Source organism: Dysidea avara, chromosome 8 (assembly GCF_963678975.1).
Source record: "Dysidea avara chromosome 8, odDysAvar1.4, whole genome shotgun sequence".
In the NCBI taxonomy this organism is placed as follows: domain Eukaryota; kingdom Metazoa; phylum Porifera; class Demospongiae; order Dictyoceratida; family Dysideidae; genus Dysidea; species Dysidea avara.
In genome coordinates, this window is record NC_089279.1 from 17,371,734 (window position 1) to 17,386,327 (window position 14,594).

The 14,594-nt window shown below is 36.5% G+C and overlaps 1 protein-coding gene across 1 annotated transcript; it reads right to left on the bottom strand.

The window, feature by feature from the left end:
- Positions 1-4,378: 4,378 nt before the first annotated feature.
- Positions 4,379-14,448, bottom strand: LOC136263477 (NFX1-type zinc finger-containing protein 1-like). The gene is made up of 2 exons (XM_066058004.1): positions 14,258-14,448; positions 4,379-9,741 (listed from the first exon to the last, which is right to left on the bottom strand). The coding sequence occupies exon 2, from the start codon at positions 9,727-9,729 to the stop codon at positions 4,588-4,590; it is 5,142 nt and encodes a 1,713-aa protein (XP_065914076.1). The 5' UTR covers positions 9,730-9,741; positions 14,258-14,448; the 3' UTR covers positions 4,379-4,587.
- Between the last annotated feature and the right edge of the window lie 146 nt (positions 14,449-14,594).

Consider the following 14,594-nt stretch of genomic DNA (forward strand, 5'->3'; position numbering starts at 1 on the left):
CAAGTTTCAGGTGGGCGTGCCGGAGGCGGTGAATACTACTGTGGCTTCCTTGAGCAAGAAAGTTGCTCTAGGAACTGGATTATCATGTCATGGGGCATGTCAGTTGTCCATGACACACTGGCTAGCTATGTAGCTAGTAACGTGAAGATTGAATATGTCTGCATGATCTGATGTTGTCTTCAATTTAACTGAAGTTGAAACTGAAAGCACAAAGATAAGATGCCTTAAAGATACATACATATAATATGTTTGTACATAGCTATTACTGTATCATACATGCTGTAGCCCTATGTAGCTACACTGCAAAGCTCATTTGACTGTGACTGCACACACATTTGCACACAGAATTCATTTGTCATTTTTTGGTGATAGCTTTTTAGTACACAAATACCTCAGTTATGAGTGTGTGTGTGTGTGTGTGTGTGTATGTGTGTGTGCATGTAGCTATCATTTAGCTTGAAAATCATTTACACTGGCAACATTAACAACTACGGCGGGGACTGTTCGTCTGATACCCACTCAAAATTTGTAATGGTCTACATGTTTCACCACACAATACAGCAATAGCTATGTTTATAAAGCTAACATTATTCGGTTGTACACATACCACACTGTTCAGAAACTAAATGGACAAGGGGTCCAGTCATCATGTTCTGTTCCTTGTGATCACAGGGAGTTCCAGATTCTGATGGCCGATGGTAAGAATGAATGACGGTAGCAGTTGATTCTGGTAGAGATGCTAATGAACCTTTGTTGATGACCGCGCATAATGGAGGATGATGGGTTAAGAAACTGTAATAAATCTATTGAAACTAGCATTTTGAAAAACATGGTAGCTTTAGCATTAATTCTCCTCACTTCTAGTGTTGGCCAGTCTAATGCCTCAAGTAAACTTGTAACACTAGTGCTTCTGGTAAAAGAATGGAAGGATCTATGGTTAAAGATAAAACAAGCTGCTTTTTGCTGGACCATTTCTAGACTATTCTTTTGTGATTGAATGTGTGGAGACCAGACAACTGAGACATACTCTAGTTTTTATTTTATTTTTAAATTTTTTTTTATTAATGCTTTACAGCACAAGTGCTGAAGGTCTGTAGGACACCTGGTCCTACAGCCTGCTCAAAGACATATGTAATATTATAAGCTAGAGACTTAACATTAGGGGAACACTGCTGTAAATTACGTTGTAAAAAACCACATGTTGAGTTGGCCATAGTGTGTAAAGGATCTATGAGTCGGCTTTACTGGTGATTTTTGTAATGTGCTCTTTCCATGAAAGATTGTGAGTAATAGTGATTCCAAGGTATTTTGCTGATCTGACTTTATTGATAATGAAGTTGTCAATCTTATAAGTGGAGTTTAATGATGCATGTTTGTTTAAAATAGTTAGGTGTTCACATTTGGATGTATTAAAAAGCATAAACCAGTCTTTTGACCATTGAAAAAATGTATCAGATCCTTTTATAGTGTAGCTTATCAATGTCGTCATTTGAATGGATAATTCTGTAAATAATAGTATCATCTGCGTATAATCTTATGGTGGAAGAAACATTGTTTGGCAGGTCATTAATATACAAGAGAAAAAGTAAAGGTCCCAAAACAGAGCCCTGTGGGACACCTTAGGACGCTCTACATAGATCACTGTGACAGTTGTCCAGTATTACTTGTTGCCATCTATTAGTTAAAAATTCTTAATCCAATTATGTAGAGAACCGCTGATTCCGTAATGTAATAATTTGTGTAAAAGACAGGTGTGAGACACTCTGTCAAAAGCTTTCAAGAAGTCAAGGAATAATATATCAATCTCATAACCTGCATCTAAACCCTAAGCCAAGTCATTAATAGTTTCCAACAATTGTGTCTCACAAGACAGATAATAGTCAATGATGTAGGTCTATAATATGATAGATTAGTACGCAGGCCTTTCTTGCATGCTGGTGTTACATATGCCCTCTTCAGTCTAAAGGGAGTTCACCCTGATATAAAGAAACGTGCTAGGGCAAGAGCATTGCTGACAGAGGTTTCTTTTAGAAATTTTGATGGTATGCCATCTGTACCAGATGAGATGCTTTGTGTGAATCTAGATCTTGTAAGAGTTGAAGTAACCTTCAGTTGTAATATTGATTGGTGAGATATGAGGAAGTGGAGGACCCTCGAGTGTGGCAGTTGGTATGGACTGAGCATCTGTGAAAACTGACTGAAGCTGATCATTCAAAATAGTGGCTTTATGAAAACTGTCAGTGATAGTTTGATTGTCCTTCTCTATGATGGTACCCCACGTTGATCTTTCCTTTTTGATTTTATATAGCTCCAGAGCCTTTTATTATTACTACCATCATCTGAACTGATGAGATTAGAAACATGCTTATCATGTGCCTTTCAACATTCTCTTTGGGTAACTTTCTTGATTTCCTTATAAGCAGATCAGTCTGTTGGAGAATGAGATGAACGAGCTTTGTTATACAGTTGCCTTTTCTTATTAGACAGACACCTGATATATGTGGTGATCCAGCAAGGATGCTTTATGGAACTGGAGAGTGATTTGATTAATAATTATCAGTTACAGTACTGAATTTTTTTAAACAGGTTTGACATTGATTGTTACCAATGTTCTATAATTCTTGTATAGGAGTACTAATGTTTTGTGAAAGAGTCAGAGAAATGGGACATCATTTCATTTATATTTTGAAAATTGGCTCTAGATACACTTTACGAGGTTTGGGTTGGACAACTACAGCAGTTACAGAAGATTGAACATTAATAATCTCATGATCACTTAATCCAGATATAACATTTAATTGATCATTTGCATCAAACAAGTCCAAAATACTATGGCCTCTAGTAGGTGTCGTAACAAGTTGAGTAAAGCCTCCAGTGCTAAATACATCAATCAACATATTACATATATCTAGTGGATATGCATTATCAGTTACACTGTTAACATCCCAATTAATGTTAGTAATTAATGTTAGGCAAATTAAAATCTCCTGTTATCCGTATTAAATCATCTGTATACTTGTTGTAAATTTCCTCAATAAGCTGACATAGGTTTCACATGTATCTCTATCACTGTTCGGTGGTCTATATGCTGTCAAAACAACTATAACTGCTCATCTTTAGACAGATAAATTTTACAAGCAATTGCTCCACATGGTGTGGAAATATCAATCTGATTACAATCAAACTTGGTAAGGCAGGAAAAAAATACACCTCCGTATCCATCAGCTCTGGAATACTTGATAGTTAATGGGATAGAAAACACTGAAGGGTTTAGCCAGGATTCTGTTCCAGTGATAAAATTGGGGGCTTCTTCACTAATAAGATTCACAAATGATTCAGCTTTGGGCTTAATACCTCTAAAATATGTCGATAATAATATAAATGATTTGTGAGGTGCTTGATTAATATAATTGCTTATGGGGGTTATTACAATTATAAGTGCAGTTAGAGGGAGTAAGCGGGTACCTCTCTGCACTATTGTTCTGTTGTTTTTTTATCATGTACTTTCTGTCCTCCTTGTTAAAGTTAGCCGGTTCTTCTCTTAACTTTTTGTTTTTCTTTTTGTTCAGCTGGTGCTAGGTCAGGAGTAATGAAAATCTTCTTAATTTCTTGAGGGTTGCTTTCCTTGCAAAGTGAATTTTCCTACAAAGTACAGCTTTCTTTTCTTGAATAGAAGCTAATGTGATTTTGTGTAGCTGAGGTTTTGTTCCTTGGAGTTTTTTGCCGAGTCTCACAGCATTAGTAATTGAACATTTCATTCCTAGGTACTTATCAAGGATAGAGGCAACCTTGTCAATACCTTCTTGTTTTCTTGCCTGAGGAGAGTCAGAAGAGGATTCTATGAATAACAACATTTAATTGATGCCTCTCTTTCTCCTGCTGTTCAGAAATTATTGTAGAAGCCAGCTGGGTAAGGGACTCTTTAGCACTAACTGAAATTTCAGTACATGATGTACTCATTTCAATGGAGGAGAGGTCTCCCTGATCTAGTGACTGCAACAATTGGTTAATTTATTTTTCTAGTTGACTATTCAAGGTGGTCATATTACTCACTCTGGCAGTAAGGTCAAGTAACTTAGAACTGGTTTCCTCATGAACTCTATTGATAGCTGATAACATAGTCTTTTGGTGGTCTTAAAATTGAGACTAAGTGTCATTTACAATGGGTAACTGACTGTCGTATTGTTTCAACACGTTGGGTAAGGCTTCTAAGCTCAAGGTGCAGAAGAATACAATATTAGCACTGTTATTAGCCATAGCTCAGAATGGAAACTAGAACAACTTGCGTACTGTACTCCTTCACACCACAAGCGTTCAAAGAAATCACTGGTAGCTTCCTTGGAACAGACTAGACACGAGTCACGGGAGTTTATTGAGATATACTTAATATTTACTTTTTGCTCCAGCATATGTATGACAGCAATACAATTGATATAGTATCAATGTTTACATTAAAGTGCATGTACAGAAAATGTAGTTGTGTAGCTATGAATGAATACAAAACTCTCACAAGCATTGACCCCTTAAAAGTACAAAAAACCTTATACACATATCCTTAATATAATGCATGTGATTTATATAAATGTTTCAATCACTTTCTCCATCAGTGTCCATCAGGTCTTCAAAATGACCGTCATCTTCTTCATATTGCTCCCAGCAAATAGGACATCTTTGAGCAGTCAAAAACTCACACCAGATATCTGGAGGTGGTTGAGGTATACAATAGAAATGACCTTCACAACATTGCCTCCATTTTCCAGTGTACATTACTGGCAACATTGGAGTTAGTATATAGTCCTTATCCAGCAGTGCCACCTTATGCTTCTTGGCTATATTTGATAATTTTGTGTAAAGGATTTTTGCTCTCTGAGGAAACAGTCGGTTATTATGATGTACATAGTCTAACTTTGTTATGAAACTTTCAATCTGTTCAATAGTGGACATGTCTGCATGATCAAGTGTTTTACTATTTAGTTGGCAGGTCATGATCCAGAGTGCTATGCGTCTTTGTTCACATGTTACATCTTGAATGGTTTGTAATGATAATGATTCAGCATTTTCTTCAAGATATGTTAGTAGAGTAGCTAAAGAATCTTGAATTAAAGTGTTACCTGCTGAGCATTTGTTTAAACATGTTAAAGAATAAAATGTATCAAAAACATATTTAGTTGATGATGAAACATTTTCAAATTCATTAACACATAGATCTTCACTAAGCAAGCCATTAAGCTTTTCTATTTTTGCTGAGCTAACACTCACTGTTGCAGTGTTATTGATCTCACAAAGTATTTCATTAATATTCTCATGTACTCTTTTAATGGCATTGCCATACCTATGATAAAAATGTAATATTGTGTCACACTTTGGACAAGAGATCAATTGGAATTGTTTTGAGCGAGCATCAATCCATGGATCAAGTTCTGTCACTTTAAACAGGTGGCCACAGTCCAATTGAATGTATTTGGTATTGTATTTTGTTTTGAATCTATTCAAAGACATGTATAACTGTGAAAATTTCTCCTCATCACAAATGTTACAAACATTAGGGCATGGTTCCCCACAGACTCCAATGCATTGATGACCACACTTGTTAACATGTGGACATGGGTAATAACATCGCTGACGATTACAACTTTCAAAACATTTTCTTGTACACTTGTAATGTCGGCATCTCCATGTGCATGGTTTATGGCATGGCTTGCAAGCATCTTGGCATTTATGGGAGCATTTTGTGTGTGGACAATATCTTTTACATCGGTAAGAACATTTTGGATAGGGTTGTGAAATGGAGCTACCACAACTAACTGTTGTTTGATGACCACAGAGAAGTTTATTAGCATGGAACATGCAAGGCTTGTGTAACCTTCCTTGGTGGCATTTATGACAAGTTCCACAACATTGGTGGCCACAGAGTAAGACAGCATCACAAGGAACAGGACATTCCTTAATGTCTTTATCACTGCATGGCAAGTCAACGACATGATTGCATATGGAAAATACCTTCTTAATTTCTACATGGCATTTTTCTGAAGCTAACAGCCACATCTTATCCTGTTTTGATATGCCTTGTAATCTGTAGCACTCTATGCCTTTACTGTGACCACATGGTAGTTTATGAGAAACTAGTGTACAGCAGTCGAAAGCTGCAGCATCTTTACCACATGGCATTGTGACTTTATGTCCACAACTTGGGACTACTTTTGTGACATCTGCATTGCAGTAAATTTTGTTAGCATAATGTTTCAGTCTGTGTTGCATATAACATGGCACCTCCTGTCTGTGACCGCACCAGGGTAATGTCACTTTAACAAGAGACTCACAATTTCCACAAATTTCAGAACATAATTTGTTACACTTGTGAGGATTTTTATTAGTTGTACACTTTTTCTCACATGGTTTAGAACAAGTTGTAGGCTTTACATAGTTTTCACTACAATACAGTGTAACTTCATGACCACAACTACGAATTTCAACAGATGTTTCTATGCAGTCACCGCATTCATCAGAACACTTGAGTAGACAAGGATGACCATTGGTACAAGTTTTGTTACATTTTCTTTGGCATTTAAATTCATCTGGTTTCATCCAACATGGTACAAGCTGGATATGGCCACACGAAGGTAGTTTTTTGTTAACTAGCATATCACATCGTTTACATTTCATGAAGCATTTTTGTTTACATGGACTACCACATTGCAGGCACTTCCTTAAACATGGTTGTTTACATTGATAAATTTTGTGTTCTTGATCTTTAATATGACAGTTCCTTGTACATTTGTGTCCACAAGAAAGTTTAGCATTACATCGTAACCAGCAGCCTCCATCTGGTGGAAGCTTTTGAAAATCTGTACACTTTGTAATTGTGGTGATGGATTCAGGGTGGTTAGCACAACACAACTGGAGTTCAGATCCTACTTGCCTTTTCTTTGTTAAGTGAAGTGAGAGTTGTTTCCACACAGAAGGCTCTCTGTGTAATACACTAGGTGTTTTGGGTGATACCTTAAACAGTAACTTGTGAAAATTACCAAAGCAATAGAATCCTTGTTTGGCTCTTGACAATGCCACACACATGCGATTTTCCTTACTCAGGAAACCTACTGCATTAACTTCATTACTTCGGACTAAAGACAAAATGATTATTTCATTTTCTTTTCCTTGAAAATTATCAACTGTGGTAACCATTATAATATTCTTGATGTCATCATCCTTTCCTGAAACAGATATTTCTTCTGGTTCTGGTGCATCATCACTTTCATCAGTTAGTATAGGCTCATCATTTAACTCCTCGACTGCAGTGGGTATTAACTTTTTCAACAAGTTTACTTGGCTTGTATAAGCAGCAAGTACAGTTATGTTGCAGGGCTCATAACCTTGTTTGAGAAGGTAATTGCACAAGCCAGCAACAAGATTTGCTTCTTCTTCATTGAAGTAGGATTTAGAGCGTCTATTTAGCTTTTCTGGGTAATGATGATCAAAGAAATAAACATTTGATGCAATGCCTCTAATATTTTCATATCCCAAAACGGAGTCATGATCTTTTAAGTCACGATACACATGTGGACGAACTAAGTCAGCAATCTCTGGTCGCATTCGATGTTGATGCTGAAGTGTAGCACAAGGAAAACCAGCTTCAATTAACCTTTGAAACAGAGAAATATTTAATCTGTATTTGCATGCTAGGATGTGCTCGTGTGGTTTAGGCTGTAGTTGCTTATGATCTCCAATGAGAATCAACTGTTGAGTTGCAGCTGTAAGACAAGAAATAATGTGAGACTCCAACACTTCAGCAGCCTCTTCTACAATGATGATCTTGATCCTAACTTTGTTAATTATGTGCTTATTCTTTGCTACTCCTGTGGTAGTTGCAAAAATTATTTGTGTCTTTTGCAGTAATTCAACAGTTTTTCTGTCAGATGCTGTTACATAGTCAGCATGTATGTGATTATAATCATCAATCAAACTGCATATCTCATTATAATGATTTTGATGATACAACTTCATCCAATACTGATACAGTTTTTCTTTATCTCTTGTGGTGAGAATGGTGATATCAGTAATTGATTTAACTTCAGCTTCAGTGTAAACATCTTGTGGCTTTACTTGACAATGTTTAAGATCATGACTGTAACTATATTTTGCAGTGCTGCATTTAATATCACTGGATTTCTTTCTTTGAAAACATTGCTGTTTTCTTCCAAAGCTGCTTTGATTACACTTCAACCAAGCTGATAAACATTGATTTTCACATAGGTTTAGACTTTTGAGTTGATTTAAATGAACTGGATCAATGAATTTTGATAAATTTTGAATGGATGGCATGCTATCAGAAATAAACTCCATTTCGCGCTTAATTTTTTTATTTAGATTTGTTATCTTTCTTTTCAGTGTAAACAAATATTTTGTTTGTTTGTCATTTATTATTGTTTTAGGTTTCTTCTTGTTTCCATTGGGCTCTATTATCCAATCTATTGATTCTAAGTTATGAACTGAAAAGTCTTTAGCATTGTCATTACCACGACTACCAAGTCTAGCAATTTCATGTGGATTAAATGAAAAATCTTTTTTCAAACCACCATGGTGATACTTTTGATTTTCTTGCTTTGCTTTTTTAAATTCAACTACTGTCTCAAGTAGTTGGTCTAAGGCTTGATTAGTGTAACACACTACCAGTATCGGAAAATTTCCTTGTTGTTCTCTGTTATTTAGCAAGACCTCTATGATCTTTTGACCGACATAAGTTTTTCCAGTTCCAGGAGGTCCTTGGATAAGTGACACTTCTTGCGTGAGTGCTTGTTGAACTGCTTTCTTCTGTGAATCATCAAGGTCAGTATCTTTGTGACAAGACCAACAATATGGATTGGTAATGTCATAGTAATTTGGATGCTTTGTTTTCAACAGACTTTCCATGTTAAAAACTGGGTCTCTTCTCAAGTATTGAGGATTGAACAATCTGTGATAATTGCAATCAATAAGGTATTGTGTAAAACGCATTTCGTTTGGTTTTGTATTTTTAAGAGACTTAAGTACAAGCGCATATGTCTCATAGTGTGGGATTAATTCAACCATTGCATATTCTTTCTGCTCAAGTATCCAGCCATTTGTGTTTATACCTAATACACTAAGGCAGTTGATATCAGATTCAATTTTTACTAGTATTTCTCCTTCGTTTACAAAATTTTGATCTCTGTTAGCCACTGTTGCAAACAAAATTGTTTTAAAGTTATCAGAAGAAAAGCACAGCAATGATCCATTTATTAACCACGTTAGTGGTATCTCCTCCTTTATATATGCTTTAAAAGAGACACAAAGTAGTATTCCATCATTTTTCAGCTCCAGTCTTGTAAACCTAGCCTCATGGTAGACTCTGATTTCAGATTGTTCTGTATCAACACCACAATTATTTTTGTACTCCAGAATTCCTTTTCTCAATGGAGCTATAAAATCTTCCCGTAAGAGATTAAAGTGTAACGACAAATATTGTTGCCAATTTCTGTATTTCCCATCTCTTGGTAATGGCTCAACATGTGGTGAAATGTGTTCGATTATATTTAGCTCTTGCATATTAGGTAAAATATTTGGGTAAGTCAATGTCAAGTATGCAGGCTCTTCATATTCATAGTCACTATGTGCTATCAAGTCATCATCACTGTCAGAGGATTTTAACCTCTTTGTTCCTTGTAGAGATTTGTCCAATAGATGATTGCAATTTCTTTTTCTACGTTTTCCCATCAGAGAAGTATTCTAATAAGTACAAAGCGATACATTATATGCATTACCATGGCTCTGAAATAATTATAAGCTATGTCCACACGACAAAAACAATGCAAATTGAATGCGTATTGATTTGAATTACTCATGTCTACATGGAATGCGTATTAAGGCGATTCAAATTGAAAATGGATTACAAGAATCCACCTCCACAGGTGATTTGAATATGAATTGGCTGGAAAATCGGGATTCGCTACGTCATAATAATGCAATGCTCGTTGGCATGTGAGGGCTTGATACATTTGCCTGTGACCTTTGTAAACAACAGAGGGTAGAAATACAGATGAGCACAATGCGATAAAGTGCAAGGATGTGTTGAAGCAGTGTTTCAACATTGTGGCTAGCTCTTAGAGTTTGAAAGAACGACGATCCCATATTGTTCACACACCATCAGTGGTCTTTCATACTCTACTCGTAAAAATTCTTGCGGTGCTATATAAACACAAGAATAAGTGTTACGAGCTATTCCTTTCATTCAATTGTTAAACTCACTGTTCTCTCGGTTGGCACAAATGAGTGTTTTCACAACCGTTTACCACCAACTATTAAATTCAATAATGCACATTATGTGATAATGCACGTGGACATATCAAATTCACACATTACCTGAATTCCTTTTACATCTGATTCCTAATTTGAATTTGTGTGGACATGCCTATCCAGTATTTCTGACCGGATTTTGGAAAACCATGTTGTAATGTCATGCTTGAAATACATAGAAATCCACAATTACTGTATATGTGTCACCACTAAAGTACTTATGCACTCAATAAAACATTTCACAGAATTTGTTGTAATTCAAGGTACTGACTAGTGATTCTAGTCACTGTTGACTGGAAGTTTGGAATGCCTTATTTTAATCATAAATATTTGAGTTGTAAAATGTGACATTAAGGCTGATTCTCCAAAATCCAGTCACAGTTATTATGACAGTGCAATGGTGCTATGGTAGTGTCCAATTGGTGGACTCAAATATGCTGGGATGTACTATATGAATTGCTTTATACACATTTGACAATCCGACTATGCTGCAGGCTTATGAATAATTGTGCAGCTATTTATACATGTGCAATAAATGTTCAGGTTTTACATTTTCAGGGACATTTCCACTACAGACTTAATGTTGTATAGTTATTAATGTTGGTCGTTAAATAAAGAACCCCAAACCATCAGCCATTTATGTCAAGTACAGTGTTCACAAGTTAACTATTTAATATTTTAATATCAATGTACGTACTTTTGCATTAGAATAATGAACAGCTTAAATCCAAGCTTCAATGTAATAGAATACTTATGCAGAAAAAACATAATTAACAACTAGGCATAAGTAATAAAATTGACTTATAGAATTTAAAGGCCATACATATAAACTTAATTAGTAAGTTTGACTGTTGATTAAAGAATTACATTTAAAAATCATATGAGTGAGCTATAAAGCATATCATTATAAACTCTGAGCATGAGCCTGACTTGTGTTCTTTCCAATACATTTATAGTGCCAGTAGTCACATCTAACCCTAATGCTAATACCTACTTGTTGCGTGCCCTAATGCTAATAACTACTTGTTGCGTGCCCTGATGCTAATACCTACTTGTTGCGTGCTCTAAAGTACAAGACCCGACTGGTTGCGTGCCCTAAAGTCGAATTCTTGGGGAATATATCGTAACAGCTGTATGTAGTACTAGACACATGTCCTAAAGTCAAATACTCGGGGCATACTGGACGTGTATCAACCCTAGCCCACCTAGATACAACTAGCGTGTTTGATATTCCGTTTAAATGATGGACTAGTGCCAGTAAAATAGGTGTTCACGTTCATAACTGGTGCCAGCACTATATCCACTTTGATTTAACTACTTTTCACCTATACAAATATCACACAGTGGCTGCAAATGAGTTTTGATGTCTTGTTGACACCATGCTCCCTCACTTATATGTGACCCAGTCTGGGAAAACTGGTCTTATCGCCTATTTAAAAGTATCAAGAAATGCCAGTTTTAATTATTTAGTGTTGTAGCTCGCCAATGATTGGAGCTATATGTACCAAATTTTCACAAGTTTTATATCAATTCCGTACCTTCCAGAGCATCTACTGTGCAAGTAGCCAACAGCTAAGTTTCCTACCATTTTAGATAGTTTTTAAACCATGGTTGACTGTATCAGGTGAGCTCCAAAAGGGGAGGGAGGTGGGGACCTGGAAGGAGGGCAAGAGGCTGTTCAAAAAATTGAGAAGGAAGGCGTAGGGATGAATTAGGCCAAGTTATGGGCCATTCAGGTCTAAAAACTGGCCAAAATGCAAGAAATTCACAGCGGTGGTATTTATTCAAAAACACGGAGCTGTACAGCCACATACAGCCATCCACAGGCTGATTAGAGTTCCATTAAGGCCCCACACTGTATGTACGGATCGCCACTGGACTTGGGAAAGGCAGCCAGCAAAACCAGACCACTCAAGTTGTGCTGGTTTTTATTGCAAAATTAGGTAGTTTATTCAAGTAGCTTGAGTTCTGGGTGAAACATCCAATCTGCTGACATGGGTGATAAGACCGGTTTTCCCAGACTGGGTCACATATTGTATCCGCTTGTGCTGATTAGCTGTTTATAATTTCACTTTACACTCATCTATAGCTACCAGCCCTATACACCCTTGAAATTTTTTCACCATTAAATATCTTATCAAGTTGACGTGTCCTTATTGACAGATCATTCAGAAAGGAATTGAATGACATGATATAGTTATTTTTCAACTGGGTGAGCATGCCCCTAGAGCTATATATATAAAGAGAAGTCAGTGGAGGATGCAAGATCTAGAGTTCTCATCAGTGTGCAAACTGCAACGCATTTGTAGCATGCTCATAACACTATATAGACCACAAAATATTTTTTTAAATGAAAATTTTTGAATTTGTTTAGTGTCAATTAATTTAAGTGTACAGCTTCCTGCTCCTCCTAGCTACCTTGTATTCTTCAAAATTGCAGCTAACTACATGAGTTTTTATTCTTATTCTGTGAATGCTATCTCACTACAGTCATGTGAAAAGGCTTAAAAAGCCTGTGAATACAGGGAGTTAGAAACATGTTCTTAAAACATACTATCATATTATAGTAGCTAAAACTCAGACATTACAGCATTACTAATAACATCTGTCACTGGATCAGTACCTGGCTTACCCAAAGATCTCAACAAGTAGTTTTAGATGGTGCCTCATCTGACTCGGTATCTGTTCAGTCTGGAGCACCTCAAGGAACTGTCCTTGGTCCCTTGATGTTTCTCATATATATTAATGACATCACAGAGAACATAAGTTCACCATTACGACTATTCGCTGATGATTGCATACTTTACAGAACCATTACTACTAAAGAAGATGCTATCCAACTACAAAACGATCTTGACCAACTATTTGCCTGGGGAATAAAGTGGCAACTACGTTTTAATGTAACAAAATGTACTATTATGCGCTTCACCAGATCTTCGTCACCTATATATTCTATTCAATTATAAACTGAATGATTACAATTTAACAACATCTAGTCAACACTCCTACCTTGGAATTATAAACTATCTTGGTCATCTCACATAAAAAACACAGATGCTAAAGCCATCTAAACTTTAAACCTTAGTAGTTGCTCGTCAGAAGTAAAAGCATCAGCTTATTTCACCATGATTCGTCCTGTAATGGAATATACTGCGGTTGTATGGGACCCATACTATCAAACTGATACCCAACACCTAGAAAAAGTGCAGCGTAAAGCTGCAAGATGGGTTTTAAATAATTTTAGTAGATGCAGTTCAATCACAAATATGTTACAACAGCTTTCTTGGCCAAGTCTCTAAGTACGTCATAAGATATGTAGGTTACAAACACTATTTAAAATCATCCACAATGAGTACTCTTTATCTATCCCATCCTACTATTTAGAAATGGAAAGAGCCACTAGACAATATCATCCTGGACGTTACATTCTTCCTACTTCATCCACCAACATATTCCAGCAGAGTTTTTATTTCAGATCGATTCGTAATTGGAGCGCTCTACCACCCAGCCGGATCGATAACATTGACCAATTTACTAATGAAATCCAGCAAATTTAGAAGTCCTAACTTCTGTATGCATGTAAACATTGTAACTATGTTTATAATTGCTAGCACTGAGTGCCGCCTGCTCAGCATAATAAATAAATAAACAAATAGCTGTAACAACATGAATTAGTTAGCTAGTAGTATCTCATTACAGTGAAACCTCTCTAATCTGACACTTCAGAATACCTCTATAGACATCGTTTTATAACAAAAAGACTTTTCGATGTGATATCTCGATAATCGGACATCCTCACTAATCTGACCCAATTTTCTCCGCGCCAATGACGAGCGTCGGATTGGAGAGGTTTCACTGTATTGGAAAGGCTATAACTATAGCTACTGCAGGGTTTTTAAAATACATTATGCGTAGACAAACTAACTATTAGCTAAACAACGTTTAATACCGTGAAAATATCGGACAACTGATAGAGTATTCGCACGCGGACTCTGAGTAGCGCGCACAGTTGTACAGCCGTTAATCGGTAGTAACTGAGCCGGCGTCCTGCCGCCGAGTATCTATAGGTCGCAACAGTAGCTACAACAGTCTATTCCTGTGAATCACCGACAGTCCAGACACACCAAATCAACAGCTATTTATTCCGGCTGATCTAACTCAAACTGTGATTAGGAGTATTTATATGGCATTTTTACGCAATATGCTATTAATAGAACTAATTACTAATAATGACGTCAGGTACGCAACCTAACTAGGCTTGCGCGCGCCGGTTGATTTAATTTACG

Coding starts and splice junctions, on each gene's coding strand:
- LOC136263477 (XM_066058004.1), bottom strand. CDS start 9,729: ATGGGAAAACGTAGAAAAAGAAATTGCAATCATCTATTGGACAAATCT.